Below are 23,784 nucleotides of genomic sequence, written 5' to 3'. Positions count from 1 at the left end.
TCCATCCATGTTGCTACACATGGCCAGATTTCATTGTTTCTCATTGCCATGTAGTATTCCACTGTATAGATAAACCACATCTTCTTGATCCATTCATCAGTTGATGGACACTTAGGCTCTTTCCATGATTTGGCTATTGTTGAGAGTGCTGCTATGAACGTTGGGGTACATGTGCTCCTATGCATCAGCACTCCTGTATCCCTTGGGTAAATCCCTAGCACTGCTACTGCCGGGTCATAGGGGAGTTCAATGGTTAATTTTTTGAGGAACCTCCACAGGGTTTTCCAGAAGGGTCACACCAGTTTACATTCCCACCAACAGTGTAGGAGGGTGTCCATTTCTCCACATCCTCGCCAGCATCTAGAGTCTCCTGATTTGTTCATTTTAGCCACTCTGACCAGTATGAGGTGGTATCGCAGTGTGGTTTTGATTTGTATTTCCCTGGTGATGAGGGACACTGAGCATCATTTCAAAACATTTTCTTAACATGGCATTGTAGTAAATTTCATACAATGGCTAAAGAATACATAGATTTAATGACCATCTTCTTGAACTGAATTCTTAAAGTCCAGATGATTTTTATATAGGGCTCTAAATCTCATGCATTCATGGTAAAGCATGACTTGGTAAACTATACAACGTTTCAGCTTTGAATTCTGTGAGTGAATCTCCTACACAGCTACACACACTGCAAACACTAGGGAATCTTGAAACTTTACTGCCCCCCCCCCGCCCCTTCAACTCCATATCCCCTGATGTGCGTTTTTTTTTTTTTTTTTAAACATGGAACAACATTAACCATGAGAGTAACTTCTAGATACCACAAAAGAAATGATGTTTGAGGCAAAGGACTTGGGTCATTCGGCTAACTCGGTGATGAGCAGCCATAAGAACCCAAGAACTAAATTCTTCTTTTGGCCTTGTCGCTGACCTCTGTGTGATCCTGGGTACATCAGACTGTCATTAATATCTTAGTCCTTAAAAGAGGTGCTTCTGGGAGCCTAAGGATGAATATGGAGCTAGAGTCAAGAGGGAAAACAGACCAAATTGCTGTTTCAAATCTCTTTTTCAACGTTGGTCAAATCCTAAGGTGCTATTTCACCACTTTCTCTCAAAGCCTCCTAAATTTTCTTTTTCCTTGGTCAGACCCTTACTCTTTTCACTAAAATAGCTGCTGCCTCCCCGGTAGAAGATATTCTTGAAATCCTTTAAAATTGTGGGGCACCTGGGTGACCCAGTCAGTTAGCATCTGACTCTTGATTTCGACTCAGACCATGATTCCATGGTTTTGTGGGATCGAGCCTCGTATCCATCTCTGTGCTGATGGCAAAGAGCCTATTTGGGATTCTCTGGCTTCTTCTCTCTGCCCCTTCCTACTTGTGCACGTGCTCTCCCCCCCACCCCCCACCAAATAAATACACATTTTTTAAATGTGTCAGGTTCTTGGCTAGGTGCTAATGTTTCAGTGGTGAACAAATCAGCACACAACAAGCTTATTTTATAGAAACGATCCACTTACAGCACACCGTTAGCTTGTCCTGCAGCTAACTCTTTCTGGAGCTCCTGACTTTTTGCTCAATGAGAGGTATTTTTCTCAGAATTTCTCTTGCTCTCTGGCAGGGAGGGTTAGGGCAAAGACCTTGTTTCCGCACCTATTGTGTAGTTGTGATGCCATGTCAACAAATGACTGATGGCATTGGTATTTTTCTAGCATCTCAAGTGCTAACTCTCTTCTGATGCCCCCTGTTGTCTGTGTTGCCATTTAGGGTCTGTGTGCCATTTTTGATCTCAGAGCTAGGCTTCACTGATGTAATGTGTCCTTTAGTGAGGACATCTTTTAATTAATCATCTCTTTTAATCAGTAATAATGAAGACAGACATCTATGGAGTTCTTGGCTTTGTAGAGCACAGAGATAATCGCCTCTGCATACATGACAGGGCACAGTGGGAACTCCATCATGGAGGTCATGGGTGCTGCTGGTCCATTGACCAAAAGATCCAAAAACATTGGATCTTCCAGGTCCAATTCTGTAGACACACACCCCCACTCAACTTTATTAGAACGAGTCCAGACTTCATCAAGCTTCTGAGATGACTTGAAAACATGAAATATGAAAGACACTAGAAATACTTGACCTGGAAAGGAAATGAGCCAAGAGAGAACAGTGAACCTTATCTCCAAATAAGGTTGTCACATGGAAATTGACTTTGGGCTACCCAAGAGGGCATCACTGGAGCCCTTGTGTCAGCCAGAAAATGGTGCATTTAGCTCAGCCTCAGGACAAACTTTCTAATTAGCTCCAAGTATGGCATAAGCAGCCTTAGGACACAGTGAGCTCACTGTCATTGGAGGCACCAGAGCATGAGCTGGGTTACCACATGGCAAGGATTTTGTGGGGGAGTTGAAGTATGGGTTACAGAGAAAATGTCAGATTAGATAATGCCTGACATCTCTTCCATATATGGGACTTCTTAATTACATGGGACTAGTGTTCCACAATTTCCCATTGAAAGCACATGATAGATGAACTGACAGTGATACTTGAGGAGTTGGTGGAAGGGAAGCTAAGAGGGGGCAACCTCAAATGGTATCTAGAGAACCATCCCCACAATTCTACACTGAAAATCAAAGCTAGACTGCCTAACTCTGGGATCCTTGGAAAAGAAACTGGTGGGGAATGTAGACACGGAATGAATTATTTTCAAGGCAATGCTCATTAACATCTTTGTTGATAGAACACTAAGTAGAGGCAAGCTCGCATTCTTATAAATGCAACTATGGCTCTCCCTGCTCTCTGTAACAAGGGATGCTTCTCAACACTGCGTCCAGCTGGTGCTGAGGCTAGAGCCAGTACAAACACGTTAGCCCCGTTTCTACCTCACAACTTCAAACACCAGGAGAGAAAGTGCATCCAGTAGTCTGCCTGAGAACAATTTGTAAGGTGGCCACAGATCCAGCCTTGCGGAGAATTTATCTCCAAGTAAATTGATACCAGGCTCATTTATTGGAGGGGTGTTCCTGCCGGCAGCTTAATACCAAATTTGACATTTGAAAATCCAGTGAGAAATTTGTGTTTGAAAATGTGAATTAAACAGCTCTTGCAGACTGCTGCTTGACATTTTGAATTTTGTCCAGCAAGTTGATTCGATGTGGAAGTCTCAGATTTTCTCCACTCTTAGGAGATGCTTAGTTAGCAAGCATGACCGCTCCTGGTCTGAAGTGAACGTGATGGCGATGTGCAGGCCAAAGACAAACCCCCTACTGAGATCCTTCAAAACACTGGACTTTCCCTGAAGATAAAGAGCAGATCTGGGCCCAGCTGTTAGAGTTTTGACTTGAGGGTTTGCCACGTATCACTAGGAATTTTTGCTTCAGAAAATTCCCAGCGATAACCTCATTAGGATAAGTGAGGCTTACAGGATAAAGAAAGAAACATTATTACAAAATACTCTTCTAAGAGTTGAATTTAGCTGGCTAATACCATAGTTCTTTCTGTCAGCTTGTTCATTATCGTTTCCCGAGCTTGTAAGTTTTTGTTCTGATGCAAGCTTTATATGTGATGAGAAACACCAAGGAATTTAAGAGAGGTAAGGAACAGAGGAAAAGTGCATCAATACTGATTATATAGACCGGCAAAAGTGATGACCTTTATGGGAATGAAAATGAATGAGGGACTTGAACTCACTATGTGGGCCTGTTCAGTAGGATTTTTTTGTAACTTATTTAGGACGAATCAACTCAACTGGCCCACCATCCCACCTTGATGTTTACCATTGCCGCTCGTAATGTACTTTAGCAGCTGTTTTTAAAAGTTCACGTGATGTACAGCTACCCAGTTTCTGATCCCTACATTTCAAGAGAGCCCCGAGAAGGAATGTTTATTAATACAAGGATGCAAAATCATGAAGGGTTGGGTTGGTCAGTGTTGAAAACTGTGGGGATCTGATTTCATCGATGAGGTTCGGATTGCTTAAGGTTTTAAAAACAAGGCCCTCCTTAGCAACTGGATTCTTCCATGGTCTGACAGCCATACCTGTGAAGGGAGAAGGCAGGCAGGTGATGTCCATCTCTGCTGCGGTGAAGAGTGGTCAGGGGATGAGATGAAGAGAGGAACCCCAAAAATGTACTCCTCTGGGCCATCAGGGAGCTTTGTTTATCTACACTCACAGGACTAATTAATGTCTCCTCTATCTGCCCCACGGATCTGGAGCTTCCCCAGTCAGCAGTTTGGGAATAGTGATGAATGCTTTCAAACAAATAAGAAATTCATCTGTGGAAGAAATCCAATTTATGGATTTATGGTGTGGCATAGACTCTCCCCAGGGAGCAGCATATTTGCTAGCTGGAATTCTCTGTGCAAGCATCGATGTTTATAGCAGAGAGGAATAGTAGTCAGAATTAGTGATGACTACATAAAAGATAAAGGTAAAGGCCTTTAAGTAGGTTGTAATTGAACTTTTAAGTCATCCCTTTATTTCTAAACTGTTCCTCCTTTCCCGTGCCCAAATGTTTGATGCTGTAGATGCAGGATTTCTACTTTTAGAAAGTGTTGATGCCACCAGCTCTGTTCCTTTTTCTGTCCTGCTTACCTTTGGTCTGGTTTTTAGACTGGGCTATGACTTCACACTGTATACTCGGTTCTATCTGGAAAGCCCTCCGGACATGTCTTGTGTGCAACGGAGCCATCTCGTAAAAATAACAATGTTTGATGATGTCTTTTCAAAAACTGTTGGATAAATCAAACTTTCCCTAGTTTTCTCCTTGAAGTAGATTTCATTACCTGATTTATAGATAAAGGAGGGGTGCCTGGGTGGCTCAGTCGGTTGAGCATCCAACTCTTGATTTCATCTCAGGTCATGATCCCAGGGTTGCAGGACTGAGCCCTGCATCAGGCTCCATGCTGAGTGTGGAGCCTGCTTAAGATTCTCTCTCTCTTTCTCTCCCTCTCCCCTGCCCCTCTCTCTCTCTCCCTCCCTCTGCCTCCTTCCGTCTCTCTCTCCCTCCCTCTGCCACCCTTCCTCCCTCCCTCTCTCTCTCCTTCTGCCTCTCTCCCCCATTCTCTCTCTCGCTCTTAAGTTATTTTAAAAAAATAATAAAAGAAGTGAGTCTCATGTGCTTGCCAAATTACGAAACGGGAACTTCCATGAGACATACTAGACACTATCTTTTCCTATAAAAAAAAAAAAAAAAAGTAAATGTGCATTGTGGTATGCCCCTGGTGCCCGGTGCTTTGGGTGGAAGCTCTGAGAGGGGCTAATGTCTGTGTCTTCCTACCCAGGCCAGTGAAAGGCGCGTTCACCTCATCGTGTCTCGCCGGGTTCGTCTGCAGAGTCCTGACATCTTTCAGGAAGCCGACTGGGACAGCAACGGCAGCCAGTCCCCGGGGCCAGGGGACAGGAGCCCTGCTCCCAAGGTGAGCCCCAAGGTGTGACCACTCCTCCTGCAGGAAGCTACTTCTTGGGAAGCCTGAGCACTCTAACGTTTCTAAGTGTCCTCTCTGGACTTCATCACATAAATGCTGTTTGACTCATCTTGTAAAACAAAAAGCCTAACGTCCCATCTTCAAGACCCAGTGAGGTAACAGGTGTCTCCCATCCAAACAAGAGAGCAGGAGGGCCAGGAAAGTTTTGAAACCTGATCTTGCAGACTTCATATAGGGACCTGATTTCTAGTCTAAGCCAAAGAGCTGTCATGTTTTTTTCCAACAGTCACTCTGCTTACGGACCATTTTCATTCATTTTGAAATGATCCAAGAGATGTGCTTGGTTTTAGGTTTTTGAAGTTCCCAATCTGCCTGCAAACTAAAATAACAATTCCCCTGTTGATTTTAGCATGTTCGTTTTTTTTCAGAAGAGCTGGGAAGATGATATATGCACTTGAAGCTCATGCAACATTAGGGAGTGGTGGGGAATGGGGCAAATAAGAAAGCGTATGCCCTATGGTACAGCATTTAAAGTCAGAAAAAAATGTGAGGCGATGTGAATGATGAAGCAGAATGCATCGACAGGGTGGATGTGTCTTTCAGGCCAGCAGTTTGCAGTTCTCTTTCAATGAGGTGACCCAGCCCAGTCTGTACTTGAGTCTGTGTCTTCTAGTAGAGACAGTGCCGTCCCCTCTCCACTTGGGTAGGTAGCTAAGGCAACACAAACCTTGCCGAGCCCAGATTTAGAGTCCTATAGCCTCAGGCTGGCCTCCTATTGTGAGGGCAGTGAGTTTCTAGCCGGTTCTCCTAAATCTGATTTCATTAGATCACTTGTAATTAAACAAAATCTACAGGTAGCCCGTTCTTCATGCACTGGAGATTAGGGGGGGTGCCTGTGCTTCCGTTTGGAATAACTCACAAGTCTGGGTTTTGGAGTAATGTACGCAGAGACCATACTTAAAATCTTGACTTCTTTTTACCTTTTAATTGTTTTTTAATCCTTATTTGTTTTTGAGAGAGAGACAGAGCGCAAGTGGGGGAGGGACACAGAGAGAGAGAGGGAGACACAGAATCCGAAGCAGGCACCAGGCTCTGAGCTGTCAGCACAGAGCCTGATGTGGGGCTTGAACCCATGAACCATGAGATCATGACCTGAGCTGAAGTCAGATGCCTAACCGACTGAGCCACCCAGGTGCCCCTCAAAATCTTGACTTCTAATTACATAGCCTACGTGGCTACACCCTCCTCCCCTTTCCCCAGCCAGCCAGCCGTGTCCTATACATCCATAAATTCCAAGGTTGTTGTTTTTACAATAAGCAATCTAGACAGGCCAGGTACTTCCTGCTAACACTTTTTATGGATAAAGGCTCCCTTGTATCTTTTTACTAGTAAACACTATTACTATATTTAAATGAAACTAATAGTATTTACTAATGGGAAACTAGTTTATTAGCTTAATTAGTTAAGGTTTTAATCTTAATTAATTAATTAAGTTGGATTAACTAGACCATATTATATTCTAGTTCATTAAGCCACTAAGAATGAGGCTTCTACCAGCACTGTGGGTCTGTAATCCCTTCCACCTAACCGGTACGAATCCCATAAACAGCCGAGATGAGCTGATCAAAATTTTGCTGCAGTCTCTGTCATGTATTTAATTCCTGGCAAACCTGCAGAACAAAGTGACCTAGTGGGACGTGTGCACACACAACACACCCACAAGGCCTATTTAAAACAAAACTAACACATGCATGGCTCTTCTATGATTTAGTTTTCTATGATCCTGTAAGCTCCGTTTTATCTAGGACAACAACATGTTTTTTGAAAGTAGGAGCTTAAATGAGAGAAATCTCAGAGAAGGCAAACCAAGACTTAGGAGACAGAAATGTCTGTAGCCAACTGAAAAGCAAAGACGGAGAGGCATCAGATGTAGGCATGTGGCTGCCTCTGTGGCAGAGGAAAGGGGAAGTGACCAGAGAGAAATCACAGGGACTTCAACGGTACTGGAGCATGTATTTCCTACGCTGGGTGGCAATGTACCTGGGAGCTCATTATGTTCCTCCTTATACTTTTTTCCTTTTATGCCTAAGCTGTTTTGTTTTAAAAATAAAAATATTCTGGGGCACCTAGGTGGCTCAGTTGGTTAAGCGTCTGACTTCAGCTCAGGTCATGATCTCATAGTTTGTGAGTTCAAGCCCCGCATCGAGCTCTGTTCTGTCAGCTGGGAGCTGGGAGCCCGCTTTGGATTCTCTGTCTGTCTCAAAAAACAAATAAATAAATAAATAAACATTAAAAAAAATTTTTTAAGAAAAATATTCTATAAAATATTTTTATAGCCAAGTGATAACAGACTAGTGCTCATGATGTTTTTTAAGCCAGCTTGAGCTAGTTCATACCAAATTATGTTTTTGAACATCAGGGAACATCCTGCAGTCTCTGAAGTAGGGAAGAAGTTTGGGAGAAGACACAGATAGAAAAGACCTGTGTTGTATTTCATTCTCTTTCTCCTCAATCGGGATTAGGTAACTCTGGGTGTGAAGGGTTCATTATGGTACTTAGTTTTTCCATTGCTAACGTGGGTCTCTCCCTCCTGTGGGGAAGGCAGATGGCTGTCAGAAACACAAAGGACATGTTTCCTATTTGGGGTGGCCCAGTCATTTGTGTTGAGCCCATAGGTGCCTGAAACATCTCCTTGCTCAGTACAATAAGGCTGTTGGGTAAGCACTGATCAAGTGTGGAGGAGGGCACTGCTCTCCAGAAACTCATACTAAAAGCATAAATAACCTATCTCTGTGGCCAGGAGAACATAGGTTTCAGCATTCACATCTTACATGTCATGTTTTTTATTTGATAGACTTGGATGTGAGTTGAGTTCTCTAGTTAATGACATAAACCTTTCCTGGAAAAATTGGTAACTGATTCTTTCATGTGTCTTTCTGACAGGTATCTGAAAATTAATAGGTTAATTTTTTATCACATGTAAAATATTCCCTCTGAAAGCAGAGTAGTGTGGTGAGGAGAGCATGGATTTACTCAGATCTCTTGGGTGTTAGTTTCCCAATTCCTCCCTGGCCAACTGTGTTTCATTGATCAGAACTGTTTTAAGGTTGAGTCTCAGTTTTTCTGCCCAGGCACGTGTAAGTAGATAACAAACACTATTTGTTTCCTTTTTCCTCAAAGAGTATCTGGCCAATCTATGCATTATTCAAAGAATATTTATTCACAACAAAATAATTATAGCCTCACTTATTTTTTTTTGTTTGTTTATTTTGAGAGAGAGGAGAGAGAGAGAGAGAGAGAGAGAGAGAGAGAGAGAAAGACAGCATGAGTGTGGGAGGGGCAGAGAGAGAGGGAGACACAGAATCCCAAGCAGGCTCCAGGCTCTGAGCTGTCTGCACAGAGCTGGATGTGGGGCTCGAACTCATGAACTACGAGATCGTGACCTGAGCTGAAACCAAGATCCTATCACTAAGTGACCAAGCCACCCAGGTGCCCCCAGCCTCACTTATTTCTGTTATCTGGTGTGGCAGGTAGGAAACCATTTCTGGAATATTTTATGAGATAAATAATTTTGCTACTTTCAAATGAATATCATGACCCATTTTTTTTTTTTTTTAACTAAAGTCTTCTTAGATCAAAGGCGTATCTTTCACTCCAGTTGCATTTCTTCCCATCACAGGGCTGCCCCACCTGGGCATCTTACCCTCTTCATAAATGAAGTTGGGGGAGCTTGAGTGATGACAGTATTACAAGATTTCAAATGCAGTTACTGCTAGAAGTTTAACAGTAAAACGTGTTTACCTAGAAAGGCAATTATTTTGAATCTTCTGGGCATATATTGTAAATATTGATAAAACCCAGTATTGGCAGAATTGTGGGAAATCGGCATTTTCACAAGATATTGGTGAGATTATAGATGATGGAACTGTTTCGTATGTATCAAAATGTAAAATGCTCAGGTTCTTTGATTTAGCAGTTGTACTTTTAGGATATTAGCCTAAAGAAATATTTACACAAGTGCACAAGATATGTGTGTCTAAGGATGTTCACAGTGACACTGTTTAATTTTGCAAGAGACTTATAAACAACCAAAATGGTCATCAATGGGGGATAGGACATATACACGTGCTGAAGCACGAGGAAGCTGTTCAAGAATGCAATAGAGAGAGAGAGAGAGAGAGAGAGAGAGAACATATATAGTTAAAATTTTTTTAATGTTCATTCATTTTTGAAAGAGAGATAGAGCGTGAGAGGGAAGGGGCAGAGAGAGGAAGACAGAATCCGAAGCAGGCTCCAGGCTCTGAGCTGTCAGCACAAACCCCAATGCAGGGCCTGAACCCATGAGCCATGAGATCATGACCTGAGCTGAAGGTGGACGCCCAACCTACTGAGTCACCCTGGCTCCCCTGTGTGTGCATATATTTTTTAATGGGAAAAGATGTCCTTGTTTTCCAGAGCATTCCATACTGTGTTTTAGACATCACCTTGGGAGATTGATTTGTTATCCCTACAGCATCCCTGACTTTCATGTGGAAATAATGGAGGAAAGAGCTTATTTGTGAACATTGGGAGTAAATGCTCTATGATTATCCCCAGGAATGAGCTAAAGAAACAGAGCAGCCAGTAGGAGCCTCTAGGTTTATAACTTTGCCCTGAGTTAGGAGCATGTCAGAACCGTCTGCATCTCTAAGCAGGGCTCTTGTGAGAGATGTCAGTGATTAAAGGTAGAGACATCCTGCATCTAATTGCTTTGTGGAAGAGAAAAGCCACATACGGAGAACAGACCTTGAGAACACCTCCAAATGGCCTCTGGAATGCTAGAGCCACTGTGTTCACACTCTTACTTACCTGTTTTATTTTGAAACTTTGCCCTGAAGAAGGTCCCATTTCAGTTTTACAACCCACTTCTGATAACCAGTCTCTTCAAGGTTCTGGTGGTTTATAGAAACACAAACCCAGACCTTATAAGTACTAATTGTAACAAATACCTTGTCAGAATAATTTGCAATCCCTGTTTTAGTATTCTACCACTACTAAAACCAATTTGTGTCAACTGTAATTTATCGTCTGTCTATTCAACAAACACACAGTTACCATCTTGAACATGCCAAATGCTATGTTCAGTAACAGGCCATTACTGGATACACTAAGGCCATTAAACGTTAAAACAAACGTGAGTAATTTTATACCATAGAAAATTATGAGATACTAAATACACCAAAAAACCTAAGCTTATCTTCATAACAAAGCATTAAATATGGACTCATCCATGCAAGCCATAGTTCAATATGATGCTAACCATCAACTTTGCAGAAGTTTACTTCTAATTCAGTTGATTTGTTGAACAGATAATCTATTCCCAGGGTTCAAAAAATGGAAAGTATACGTGAAGGAGCTCCTCACTCATGCCTGATCTGTCCAGATCCCCCTCCTCCACGCCCATAAAACCACTGTTTCCAGAGTTTCTTCATGAAAATGCAAATATTAATATAAATTCTCATTCCTAACCCCTTTTAAACAAAATGTAGTATACTTAAACTTTCTTTTGTACCCTGATTTTTTTATTACCAGCTGTGTTTTCTAATTTTCTTTCTTTAAATACAACTGTAAACTCTATTTTGAGTCATAGACTTCTCTGAGGTCTGATCAAGTATTATAAATATTTATTTTCAGTGCACATTCCCACCTAGTCCCCTAGGTCATTGCACAAGCAGGGAGAATACATTTTTAGAAAAGTATATGTTGAGGGGGCTTATCTGGGTGGCTCAGTCAGTCGAGCTTCTGACTTCGACCCAGGTCATGATCTTGTGGTTCGTGAGTTCGACCCCCACATCGGGCTCTGGGCTGACAACTCAAAGCCTGGAACTTCTTTGGATTCTGTGTCTCCCTTTCTCCCTGCCCCTCCTCTGCTCCCACTCTGTCTCTCTCTCTCTCTCTCTCTCAAAAATAAATAAACATTAAGCTTTTTTTAAAAATTAAGTGTATGTTGATATGTATTCATTGGTAAACAGTGCCCTGACCAACTCTAACTGCTTCAAGAGAACACTGCATGCAGCTTTGAATGTTTTCAGTCTAGACTTGTTGAATCAAAATCATAGTTCTCTTAATTGCTTTTTGAAAGTTGGTCCTCAGTGTATACTATACAATGTGTATGCTATATTTTTACATAATAAAATTCAAGGGTAGATCTGCATATTATTTCGAGATATGTGAAGAGTGAAGATGCTAACTGGGGAGAACCCAGTTATTCGCTGAGTGGCGTATCTATGAAATCCACTTCTAGAATTGACTTCCTATACCTAAATTAAACTGAGACTATTAGAATATGTTTTTCAATTAATTTTTTAATTTTTTAACTTAATTTAAATCCAAATTAGTTAACCTACAGTGTAATAATGATTTCAGGAGTAGAGCCCGGTGATTCATCATTTACATGTAACACCCAGTGCTCATCTCAACTAGTGCCTTCCTTAATGCCCATCACCCATTTAGCCCACCCCCCACCCACCTCCCCTCCAGCAACCCTCAGTTCTCTGCATTTAAGAATCTCTTAAGGTTTATCTCCCTCTCTGTTTTTATCTTATTTTTGCTTCTCTTTCTTTATGTTCATCTGTTTTGTTAAATTCCACACGTGCGTGAAATCATATGCTGTTTTTCTCCGACTGCCTTATTTCACTTAGCCTAATACACTCCCGTTCCATTCATGCTGTTGCAAATACTTTTTTTAATTTAGAAAAAAATCCCTGATACTCATGAATGACAAGAGGTTTAGAAAATACTCCCTGCTCTCAGGGATGAATGAGTCACTTGGAAAATTTGGGATGCAGTTCCGTTTGTGTGGTTAATATTTCTGCAGTGGTCTCCAGCTTGCAACCTGTTCCTCTTCCTTTTTTTTTTTTGTCCATTTCCATTTGAAATGTAAACTTTCTCTGATTGAGCCTATAGAATTTGGGATAATGCACTCTGTTGAGGTTGGAGGCAAAGTGAGGGTTGTCTGCACATGTCTCTCTGTGAGGCCAAAGACTGCCATCCTGTATTTACCCGACTTCGGTAGCGTTTGTACGTAGGAAATGCAAACCCACGTGTGAGCAGATACATCACGTTCGTTTTTCTGTCTGTGCCTTTAGCCCCTACATCCTCTGGTCACTTGCCATGAGAAGGTGGTAAGTGTACGAAAAGACCCCAGCGAGTCTCTCGGCATGACCGTCGCAGGGGGAGCATCACACAGGGAATGGGATTTGCCTATCTATGTCATCAGTGTGGAGCCCGGAGGAGTCATAAGCAGAGATGGAAGAATAAAAACAGGTAAAAAGAGACCTAAGGTACTGGGGCAGAAGAGTGTTAAAATCAATGAGCAGATTGCTGGGTTAGGTAACTGCTTCCAGAATTAGCAAGAGAATGAGACGTTGATCTCCTCAGGACCTCTGTTACCCACTGATCATGACTGGTTTGAATTTAATTGCTGGACTGGGTTTCACCCCTCTCAGTTCATGTGCGTTGATGTGGGCCACGTGGCTTGCTGATGAAGTGAGCACCTGCAAAATATGCCAAGAAGTAATGGAGAACTTCTACAGTTATGAGCAAGTGGCCTCCACTAAATGGCATAATTTGGTTCCATTCTTCCTAAGTGATTCTTTTGCTGGATTGGTCCTGTGATGAAACTATTCATGAACTGTTCCATTTCATGGGTTGGATGGGAGAAATGCTTTCAGAGATTTTGAGTCCGTGAATATTTATTAAGTGCAAGTAGCATGCTAGGTTCTTTCCCACTGGCTAAAGAAAAAAAGTTTCATTATTTAAAAATTTTTTTTTAATGTTTATTTGTTTTTGAGACAGAGCACAAGTAGAATAGGGACAGAGAGAGAGGAAGACACAGAATCCGAAACAGGCTCCAGGCTCTAAGTTGTCATCACAGAGCCGGACGTGGGGCTTGAACTCAGATTGTGAGATCATGACCTGACCTGTAGTCGGATACTCAACCGACTGAGCCACTCAGGGGGCCCTAGTTATTTTAATCTTATGTGTCCTGGGCTGCTCTGAAGGAAGGGGATGCCAAATACATATCTTTAATAATACTGTCAGTTTGCATGAAGGGGTAGCTCAGATGGTTGAGCAATTATGTCACTGAAGGGCTCAGATTCAAGACAGAACATGAAGTTTCTGAAGTACAGCGGTTCAGCCTGAGGAGCCACGGGGGTAGAGGGCAGGGAGGGTGGCATGACAAGGGATTTCTTTGGCCAACTGAACAGTGCTTCCTTTGGGGTCAGGCAGGACTCCAAGCCTTTCCCATCTATCTCTTCCTATCTTTGTATTCTTGCTCTGGTCCTTCTGTGTGATAAAGATGATATTCAAAGGAGGCAGAAGATTAGGAGAAAGAGAAAAGACTAGAAATTAGAGGTAGGAGAGGTATGTATTTTGGTTCCTCTTACTCTTCTTTTTCACCCAAGCACTTGGGTGGAGAGTGACCAGGAAGTGACTCGTTAGCGAGAGAATGAGAGCAGAGGATTGTTCGGTACCGTGTATGGAAACAGCCCTGCACATAGTAGGTGCTTATCCAGTGGTATCTACTATCACCTTTGCAGTGAAGCATAATGTTAACTCCTTTAAGAGCATAGTTCCACGGGGTGCCTGGGTGGCTTAGTTGGTTAAGCGTCCGACTTTGGCTTAGGTCACGATCTCACGGTTCGTGGGTTCGAGCCCCGCGTCGGGCTCTGTGCTGACTGCCAGCTCAGAGCCTGGAGCCTGTTTCAGTCTGTGACTCCCTCTCTGACCCTCCCCTGCTCACGCTGTCTCTCTCTCTGTCTCCTAGAAATAAACATTTAAAAAAAAAAAAAAGCATAGTTCCAGCTTGTTTTTCTTAAATGCTATATTCTCCTCTGCTGGGCCCTTCCAGGCAATCCACATTTATTGGGTGCCTACTGCACTTCAGGCTCCGTGCGGGTACTTGGAGCTTTTGCCAAATGCCCTTCCTTTGTGCTAAAAGCAAGAAACAAGAAGTGAAAGAGTAGATTTTTTTTGATTAAATAGTAAATGAAGCTAATTTATCTACTTTCCTTCCTTTTTTTTTTTTTTTTTTTTTTTAAGGCAAGAGCCAAACACTAATGGGTTTGGTGTAAAAACCTCCAAACATAACTTGCAGGTGCCATGAAACACGCACACGCCACCCATTTTGCTAGTGGAGAACTTGGCCTCAAGGAAGTGCAAGAGGCAAATGACATGCCCCTTTGCCCTACTCATCCCCCCACCCCCCCGCCCCGCATCGCAGTCAGCCCCTACCCTTTTGCACTTCTCTAGAAGTCCCTCTGTGCGTTCTCACTAAAGAGACCTTCTGCTTCTCTGGCCACCAGGTGACATTTTGTTAAACGTGAATGGGATTGAGCTAACAGAGGTTAGCCGGAGCGAGGCGGTTGCATTACTAAAAAGCACGTCCTCCTTGGTGGTTCTTAAAGCTTTGGAAGTCCACGAAAGTGAGCCCCAGGAAGCGTGCAGCAGCCCAGCAGCCCTGGACTCCAACCACAACGTGGCCCCGGCCGGAGACTGGTCCCCCTCCTGGATCATGTGGCTGAAATTACCAAGGTGAGTCCCAACCTGACATGCTTGCGGTGATGGGGGAAGAAACCATCGCATTTCATTGAGACCTTGGAAAGAAGTCTGTCTTCCCTTCCGTTACTGAAGATGCATGCAGAAGTCGCAGGGCAGGATGGAAGCCCGGATGTGGAAACATTGTTTTGTTACACACTCATGAGGAGGAGCTCCTGGGCTGCTGCCCTGTGGGGTTGTATGGCTCATTCAGTAGACTGAGCTCGGGTGACAGGAGCAGAGGGCTAAAATCCAACCAGGCTCACCCCCACCCTGGAGCTGGGGGGAGGCACACCTTTCCTTGCTTGCTAGGGTAATCCTGAGAACTTGCAAAGAGGTAAAACCCTTCGGCCGAACACCTTGCCTGCCTGTACCCAGATGTTTAAGCATGTGCTGGTTGAAAGCGTGTCTCAGACTCTCTCTCTCGTTCCTACTCTTGTCAAGTTCTAAAAAAAAGCTTCAGGGAGTAGCCTGTTGTCATTTTAGTGAGATGTAACTAGAGCTTTACGGTGAAGCCATTAAATTGTCTCACACAGACACGTCAGGACAATTTTTAAGGACATTTGAAATGGCTACATACAGAAATTACAGTTTTGAAGAATACATCAGTTGGAGTCTACACACCTGCATCAGAGCATGAATTCTTGGCCTTCAAAGGATTGCCTTACAAATTCCCAATGCGTGATGTAAATGTTAAATATTAGAGTCACTGAGGATGAAATGCTGCCATAGGATTAAATGAACAAAAGTAGGATGTTTGGTTCTAGTACATTTTTCTTGTGGGTGGAGATAGGATGGTCTCTTTTTTTCCCTCAGATTTCAAATGAGGTCTTAAAAAACATCTCTGCCTCAGATACACTGACCTAGATTCCTTTTCGAGCCTTTCCTAGTTGATAAATTATTTCTAAAATGAGGACATTTTTAAACAGTTGAAAATTGAGGCAGTTTGAAAATCTGCAAGCATTTTAGAATTGAGCCCGAGTAGAAGTTTAAAAACTTTAAAAATTTTTAATAAATCTTTCTGAAACTGGAATCTATGAAAGTAGGTCTTTTTTTTTTTTTTTTGCGTGCTTGAAAGCTATTCATCATATAATCAGAGTTCCTCATTTCTGGTAAACAGGACAAATGCAAGATGCTTTTTACTCCAAATAAAACCAACTGAGTGGCTTTCTCTCCCTCTTTTTTTTTTTTTGTCACTTGGCCTTAGGCAGCTATTCTCTGTTCCCGCCAGCATAGTCTGGCTTTGGTTCGTTTCCTTTAAAAGAAGTAGACAGGAAGTGTGAAATGATGGCAGCAGAGACGACACTGATCTTCAGTCTCCCGGGCAGTTCTTAGTTTCCTCTGGCCCCTCGTCCCCTCACAGTGATATAATCACAGTAGAAATTCCGAGGCACCAAAGGGGAAAGGGGTGCTGAGTGAGTCTCTCACGCCCGTCCCCTCAGATCCACTCCACTGAGGTAATCACTGTTACCAGTTCCTGGTGCGTTTTTCCAGGAAGTCAATGTTGGGTTGGCAAACGTTTTCTGTGAAGGGCCAGAAGCTTTGAGGGTCACACCCTAGGCAGCAGCTCTGGTATTCCCTCTAAGCTTTACAACTTTATCAGATGCTATTCAACTCAAGGGGATTCAGAAATCACTGAAGACTTTCTGCTTCATTTTCTGGTGGCTCTCACGGCCGCACTCCACATTTGGAAGTCTTTCAACACATGCTCTCATCCCAGCCAGTATGATAGAGGAGAAAGGAGTTAATGTGTATTACTATTATAGAGACACAGGGTGCTTTGGGAACCCAGAAAACACTGGAATGAGAAGAGCAGCAGTATTTTTTGCCAACCTCTTTAATATCTCTCTTGAACAAAAGATAACTGGACTTTAACATCTACCTCTGTACTCACTCTGTTGCCCGATCACCTATCCTGGGTTCCCTGAGCTTAAATGCTCATAAGAAAATGAGTTTTAAAAAAGGCAAATGTCTATTACAATAAAAGTATGTTTTGATTTCTAGACTCCCTGAAAGGCAAAAGTAGTTTTTGATCTGTAGACACTTTGGTAGTGTAGGAGTTCAGTGAAATATTGAGGCCCGCTGAGAAAAGGGGAGTCCTTGGAGAATGAGAAGGAATAGCCAGTGTGACAAAATTCTACAGCTACCTGAGCAACCCAAGACTTCACCTTGGTCCTTAACATGGAGTTTATTTTTGAGGCAACCATAATTTTCTCACTGGGAGAAAATTACTAAACTCCTTGCTGTTCTTTAAATTATGCCAACTCTTTTTCAACGAGCTCTAAATTTAGAGAATTCCAGAATAAGAAAAAAAGCTCACATTTATAGAATTTAAAGTCACTTAGTATTTCCAAGGTAAATCCTCAACATCATTGATCAAAGCCACCTTCCCCAGTTCCCAATGGGGAGTGAAATCATTTAACTTGAGAAAAAAAAAATCCCCCAGTCCTCAGTGCCAACTAACCAAGGTCTGGCTTACAATACCGAGTTCTTGTGCCATAAAGAAGTTAAATAAAATACTCAACACAAAGTAAGGAAAGTAGTTCATGAAAAAACTCAGTAACATCGCCATCTACTGGAATGCCTGCCTCAGGGGGCAGTCGTTTTGTCTGTTATGTTCACTGATATCCCAAGTGCCTAAACTGTGGTACACACTCAATAAACATCTGCTAAAAGAGGACCCAAACAGATACTTCCTCTCCAGTATCAAAACAAGAGACTAGGAAAATAGGCACAATTCATTACTTAATGTTAGCTTGACGTTTTTATACTAGAACAGAAATTTTAGACGGTAAGGTTTATAGTCTGTCCACATGAAATCAAGTAAGAATCGAAGTAAGGTCCAAGCTAATATTCCATGAAAAAACTCCAATGGTCAAAGGAATGAGAAATACTTGTTTCAAGTATTGCTCTATGTACCCATTTATAGGTTTTAAGGAATAGTGGCTGGGAAATGGTAAGTAACACAGATATTGGCTGATGGTCATGGGTAAGAATCACCCAGCTCTTCATCTGCTTTCCCTCTAGTACGGGGCACAGGTAGGCGTGTAATACTGTGGTGCCTGGAGAACCGTCGATTACCTGTGTTGTGTACGAGCAGTCAGTGATCCGCTATGCAAATGCAGTATCTAACATACCAGAGATCCTACAGGGTCAATGTGTTACTGACATCAGGTCTTCCTGTCAAATACAGCAGATGAATATTTTACAATCAAAATATGGTTGTTTTATTAAAAGAAAATCGTATTTTTCAGCTATCAGTGAAAGAAATTGATTATTGTAAATTATGTGACAACAGATACAAAACAAAACAGAGCTGAATTTTACCACTACATCTTAAAGTTATCCACCAAAGTCAAAGCTTTTTTGAAGCTGGAATCAGCAACATCATGAAAACTCACATTTACACTGATTAGCAAGGTCAGTAACAAATATGACCAACTTCATCATTTACCAAAACCTTTCACATGAGACATTTTATTTGTTTTTCAAGAAGCAGTTAATATTTTAAGGTACAGCTTTATAAACAGAAAATCCTATCTTGATTTTTACCAATATGAAAATGCTAATTTTCTTTTAAACCAGTTCCTGAACGGGGTGGGGGGGGGGGGGTGTTAGTCAAATCCAGTTCCTGACACACAACCTGTCTGTTTGCACTTGGCTTGCACCTATGCCAAACCTGATCCAGCTGCCACTGAATATCCTTCCATCTAACCTGAAGGATTCTACCTACTCAGACTTGCGGCCTCTCCCTCTCCCATTCCTTCTGTACCTTGCTATTCAGCTTTTTGCCTCCATTATGAATCATTCTTAAAATCTTTAAAAGCACCTCGATTTCCATTCACTTTATGCTTGTATACTTCTCTATAACCTGACAAGTGTGTAGAGCTATATTTAAACTGGTGGGTATATTTCAAGAGTCAAAACTTTGGCAAATTAGGGTGGGTTTCAATTTCTTTTGCCCACAGATATTAATCATTTAAAGGATTTTTGCCTTCATTATATTCACAAAATTATATTCACAATAAAAATATGTTGCTTAGGTAGGCTTGAACTTGGCTCATCAATAAGGATTTAGGCATTTCCAACTTTTTAATATAAATTGAAGCATTGAATCTTGAAGCCAAAAACAGGCTTATCTTTCCCAGTAAACATATAAACAGAACATAATACTATTTTTTTAAAGGGTGTTTAGTAATGGAAAACAGTTCAACAGGAAGAAGCCAGCTAACACCACAAAGGTTGCTAGGCTATGACAGTTTTGATGAAGACCCATCTAATGCAAGTCTGAAAAATGCCAATAAAGGGCATGGGAAATGAATCCTGATTATTACTAAGAGTTCAATCGACCTGAGCAGATATATTGCTTACATTCTCTTTCAGGTACCTGTATAACTGTAAAGATGTCATATTGCGAAGAAACACAGCTGGGAGTCTGGGCTTCTGCATTGTAGGAGGTTATGAAGAATACAATGGGAACAAACCTTTTTTTATTAAGTCCATTGTTGAAGGAACACCAGCATACAATGATGGAAGAATTAGGTAATAATGACTGCTTATTTCCAGTATCTTGTTTTATATATGTTAAAGCTTGGCCCCATTAGAAATAATGCATGTACTACATATACATTGTTTTATTGGTAAGAAAAACATTTACATAGCATTCAATTTCTAAGAATTCCTGGGTTCCATACAGCAACTCTCTGTACTTTTAGCATCCCTTCTAACAAAAACTGGCGAGAGAGTGAGAGAGTGCAGAATTTAAATGGGGGCGGGGGGAACCATTGTGTTTTTTTAGAATTTTATATAATTAAAATTGACAGATGGAGCAAGAGGTAGGACCACCAAATACATTTGCATTAACTTCAGCTATGGACCAAAATGTTAATCATGGGCTGTTTCATGTTTTCTAGATGCGGTGACATCCTTCTGGCTGTCAATGGCAGAAGCACATCAGGAATGATGCATGCTTGTCTGGCAAGGATGCTGAAGGAACTTAAGGGAAAAATTACTCTTACTATTGTTTCTTGGCCTGGCACATTTTTATAGAACCAACGATGGGTCATAGGAAAACGGAAAACCACAAATAAGCTAAGTTGAAAGAATATATTTATCTTGTCAATTTTTATCTTTAAAGGATACACTGTAAAAATGTAAACTAATGTCAGGAAAGTGTGATCTCATGAAAGTCGAGGACACCTCAGAAAATGTAATTCTCAAAACGTAAACATTAGTAATAATTCTTACAGCATGGAGGATTTCACATGACTCTACCACTCTAAGTTTATATTTTTCTATTCATTAAAAAACTCTTACATGGCTGAGATAATTTGTATGCCCCCATTGAATTCAAAGCCTCAAAAATCTGGTATATGCTGAGGTCTGTTAAGGGTACATTATGGACATTTTAAAAAACAATGTACAGCCAAAGGAGTTTAAAAGTGCGCTGTTGAAGAAACTGTTCATCAAATGACAAATAAATATTTTTCAAATTATAGTTGTCTTTTAGTATGTGACATTAAGTTCATTTCTACCTCCACTACTTAACGGATCCTAGTAACTGATTTTCTCAAAAACCATATTGTTACCTTGACAAATACATCCTAAGGCTTATCCCTAAAAATGCTCACAGAATATTATAAACCTGTTTTCTGAGATTTAATAGGAAATGACTAATCTAAAGCTCTGGTCTTTTCATTCACAATTAGCAAGTAACTGTATAAAAACTCCAAGTGCTGCTCAACCAATGAGCCTTGGAAAAAGCATCAAGAAAGGCCAAACCAGCCTGATGCTGGCTCGTACAGAGCTGTGAGGCTACTTTGTGTCAGTGACAGGTATCTGCACCTGCTACAGAAACTACGCTATTTCACAGACACCACCCAAATGCCCTTAGATTTTACCGATCTGGATATAAAAGTTCCCCATTTAGTTCCACTATGAACCCAAATTTAGAACACTGGAAACCTATCAAAAAGTTGTGATATCAAAACCAGCTCCGAGTTCCCTAGTGAGCACGCACGAGTGCCGCAGCAGCGCCGCCCAGACCTCCACGCTCACGGCTGCCTTCTGCCGCGCACCCTCTAGAGAGGCTGGCACTCCATTAACTCAAGAAAACGATGGCCAAGGTGGAACCCTGACCTTCCATCAGATACTGTGTATGTACACAGCTCTTTAAAATGCCCTGCTGAGTGACTCATTCACATTACCTTCTTGGATATAAAGTCATTGCTGTCTTTATTTTTTTTTTTAAATATTACAAGACAAAGATTTTTAACTTAACATGAAAAATTCACTCTTTTATTTTGAGAAAAAAGTTAACTTTTCATACTAACAGAACAAGATTAAAGGCAAATTTCTTAAACATCATCCAGAAAAATGACAAGACCTGTGACACATCGCGGCCCCGACAGGGCCTACTCGGCAGGGGCAGCTTCGGTGCTCTCCTGTTCAGGGGCGGGCTCACTGCCAGCTTCTTTCCCTTCTTTGCTTCTTTTAGATTTTTTGTGCTTATGTCTCCTGTGACTGTCTCCTTCTTCACTTTCATGGCGACGTCTACTATTACTGAAGAAAAAAAGGTGTGTTCTTAAGTAGTGAGGAAAAACACCCACATTGTCTAGGTAAATTCTCAACAGAATACTGGGTTTTAAATAATCCATTCTCTTCCTCAAACACATTTTGAGGAGTAATCAGTTTGTGATTTTTATACAGACTGTATTTACATGACAGGCTCACCTTCCTGGTATTATCCTAGAGTCTCAGAGCCCATATACTTTATTCAGAAAAATGATTACAAATTAGAAATGGAAGCATTAAATCAGAAAAGGAAATAATTTCTAGGGTTGACTTCGGGCAAACAATAGGGCATACAGGAATTTTTTAAGACTATTACTGGTTCATACACTAAATAAACCCCTCTCCCAACAAGATAAGGTAGCAAGTCTATGGGTATTAAATGCAGTCTTACAAGATTTAAAAATCTTTGTTGAGCCTATAAAGAATCAACTATTTCGACACATTATTCTCAATCCTCCATGAGGAACACATATGCTCTTCTAATTATTTTGAAATGTTTTTACTTTCTGAGGTCAAATCAATTACTCTTGGCTTCAAAGTCATTCACTATAAAAGAGCAAACCTTCGAGATGACTTGTGTCTGGTTTCCTCTTTCTCTCTGTGTCGTCTTTCTCTGTGTCGTTCTTCTTTCTCTCGACTTGCTCTGTGACGCTCGTAACCTCTTTCTGCATACTCCCTGTATCTGTATCGTTCTTCGTCACTGAAATCAGAAAAAATTTTCATGACAACTGGACTATTAATTCTGAGTCTAACCCAGAAGCTTCCATGTTGTTGTTAGCATCTTACACGGAACAGATGCAAAATAAATCCGTGGAACTGAGAACCATGCCATTCCCAAACTAGTACTAGATATAATATAAAACATAACTATACACATTAAAGGTCCAATTTTGTGCTTTCACGGTTACTGAGAAGAAATTTTATATAACTGCATTTCCCCCCCCAAAATTGGGATCTGTAACACTTAAATTTTAAAAGGAACAAAAGGTGAAGCTGATTAAAATTAAAAACATGTTTGTATATCTTAGCTTTCCAACCAAAATTCTTATATTTTTAGAATCTCTGTGTGCCCAAGATTTTATAAATAAAAATACTTGGCTCACAATGGCTATGTGAGTGGAAAGTAGATGAAGGTGCTTAAGTTTTTCAATCACATGAAGAATACATTCATCTGATGATATATATAAGCCCAAAGAACAGGGACATAGCTTCTACAATATCCACACACAGTGCAGGCAGAACTGCCTGTGGGCACACTTAAGGTCTGACACCCCAATTAATACTATAGGTGTGTGTGGCTGGAGACGGGGAGAGTCACAGGGACGACAGCAAGTGCACACATCTCTGCTGCCGCTCCATTTCCTGATTTCAGATCAAATGGACTGGTGAAGCTAGGACTCGTGGCTAGAGTTGGACCGTGGTAGTCTTCTTTTTTTTTTTTTTTAAATCTCCCTAGACTGGTCCTCTTTTTGTGTCTCTGCACTTACATTCTTCTCTCCAGCTTTCCCTTAATCTTTCTTTTTTGGTGGCTGTTCACAGAAGTCAACACTTTCTACAACCTATTATCAGTAAACTCCCTTAGAATAAAAATATCTTTTAGAGCACTAGGCACCAAAGAGCTTTGGTTTCTAGAAATGTCTAATACAAATTATTAGTAACTTGCATGACATGTCAAGATGTTAACGCGTATGCATAAAAGTCCTAGGACACAGAATCAGGTGAAAGTATCACCACATAAAAGAAAAAGCATAACGATGGTCTCCTACCCAAAGTAATGATTCAGTAGTGCTACAACTGACAACTACTGCTGAGCAAACTCGTATTGCCTGAGATACTTTGAACATTTAACAAACTTACTAAAAAAGGTACACTATGTACACACACACACGAATACACACACATTTTCTAATCATAAATATACACTTTGTACTTGGACAGCGGAATGCACTGTGTTAGGACAGGCAGCGCAGAGCAGACCAAGGACCACATCCTGATTCTGCTACTGACTGTGTGTGTGACCCAGGGTAAGTTAGTTAACCTCTCTGACCCTGTTTCCTCATCTGTAAAACTGGCAGCTGACATTTTCAAGGTTGTCAGAGAACTGGCCATAACATTTAAAAAGTGCTTGGCACAATGGTGGGCCCTCAATAAGTGGCAGCTGACATGCATGCTCTCCCCATCTTCAGTCAATTCAGTGTTCCATTTTTTA

The 23,784-nt window shown here is 41.3% G+C and overlaps 2 protein-coding genes across 24 annotated transcripts in view; one reads left to right on the top strand and one right to left on the bottom strand.

The window, feature by feature from the left end:
- LNX1 (ligand of numb-protein X 1) overlaps positions 1 to 20,499 on the top strand; it is a 121,656-nt gene extending 101,157 nt beyond the window's left edge. For both annotated transcript variants that reach the window (XM_039221725.1, XM_039221726.1), the window contains 5 exons: positions 5,280 to 5,414; positions 12,551 to 12,728; positions 14,771 to 14,999; positions 19,386 to 19,544; positions 19,916 to 20,499. In XM_039221725.1, the coding sequence (XP_039077656.1) occupies positions 5,280 to 5,414; positions 12,551 to 12,728; positions 14,771 to 14,999; positions 19,386 to 19,544; positions 19,916 to 20,051 (837 nt within the window). In that variant the 3' untranslated portion in view covers positions 20,052 to 20,499. The remainder of the gene's footprint in view (positions 1 to 5,279; positions 5,415 to 12,550; positions 12,729 to 14,770; positions 15,000 to 19,385; positions 19,545 to 19,915) is intronic.
- Positions 20,500 to 21,269: 770 nt separating this feature from the next.
- FIP1L1 (factor interacting with PAPOLA and CPSF1) overlaps positions 21,270 to 23,784 on the bottom strand; it is a 77,892-nt gene continuing 75,377 nt past the window's right edge. For 17 of the 22 annotated variants that reach the window (XM_039221727.1, XM_039221728.1, XM_039221734.1 and 14 more), the window contains 2 exons: positions 22,138 to 22,275; positions 21,334 to 21,563 (listed from right to left, as the gene is read on the bottom strand). In XM_039221727.1, the coding sequence (XP_039077658.1) occupies positions 21,416 to 21,563; positions 22,138 to 22,275 (286 nt within the window). In that variant the 3' untranslated portion in view covers positions 21,334 to 21,415. Of the gene's footprint in view, positions 21,564 to 22,137; positions 22,276 to 23,784 lie in introns of all 22 variants that reach the window. The other 5 variants (XM_039221745.1, XM_039221749.1, XM_039221747.1 and 2 more) reach the window with 1 other exon arrangement.

Source organism: Hyaena hyaena, unplaced genomic scaffold, assembly GCF_003009895.1.
Source record: "Hyaena hyaena isolate Hyena2069 unplaced genomic scaffold, ASM300989v1 scaffold_1002, whole genome shotgun sequence".
NCBI classification, from domain to species: Eukaryota; Metazoa; Chordata; class Mammalia; order Carnivora; family Hyaenidae; genus Hyaena; species Hyaena hyaena.
This window is presented reverse-complemented; position numbering and strand designations above follow the sequence as displayed.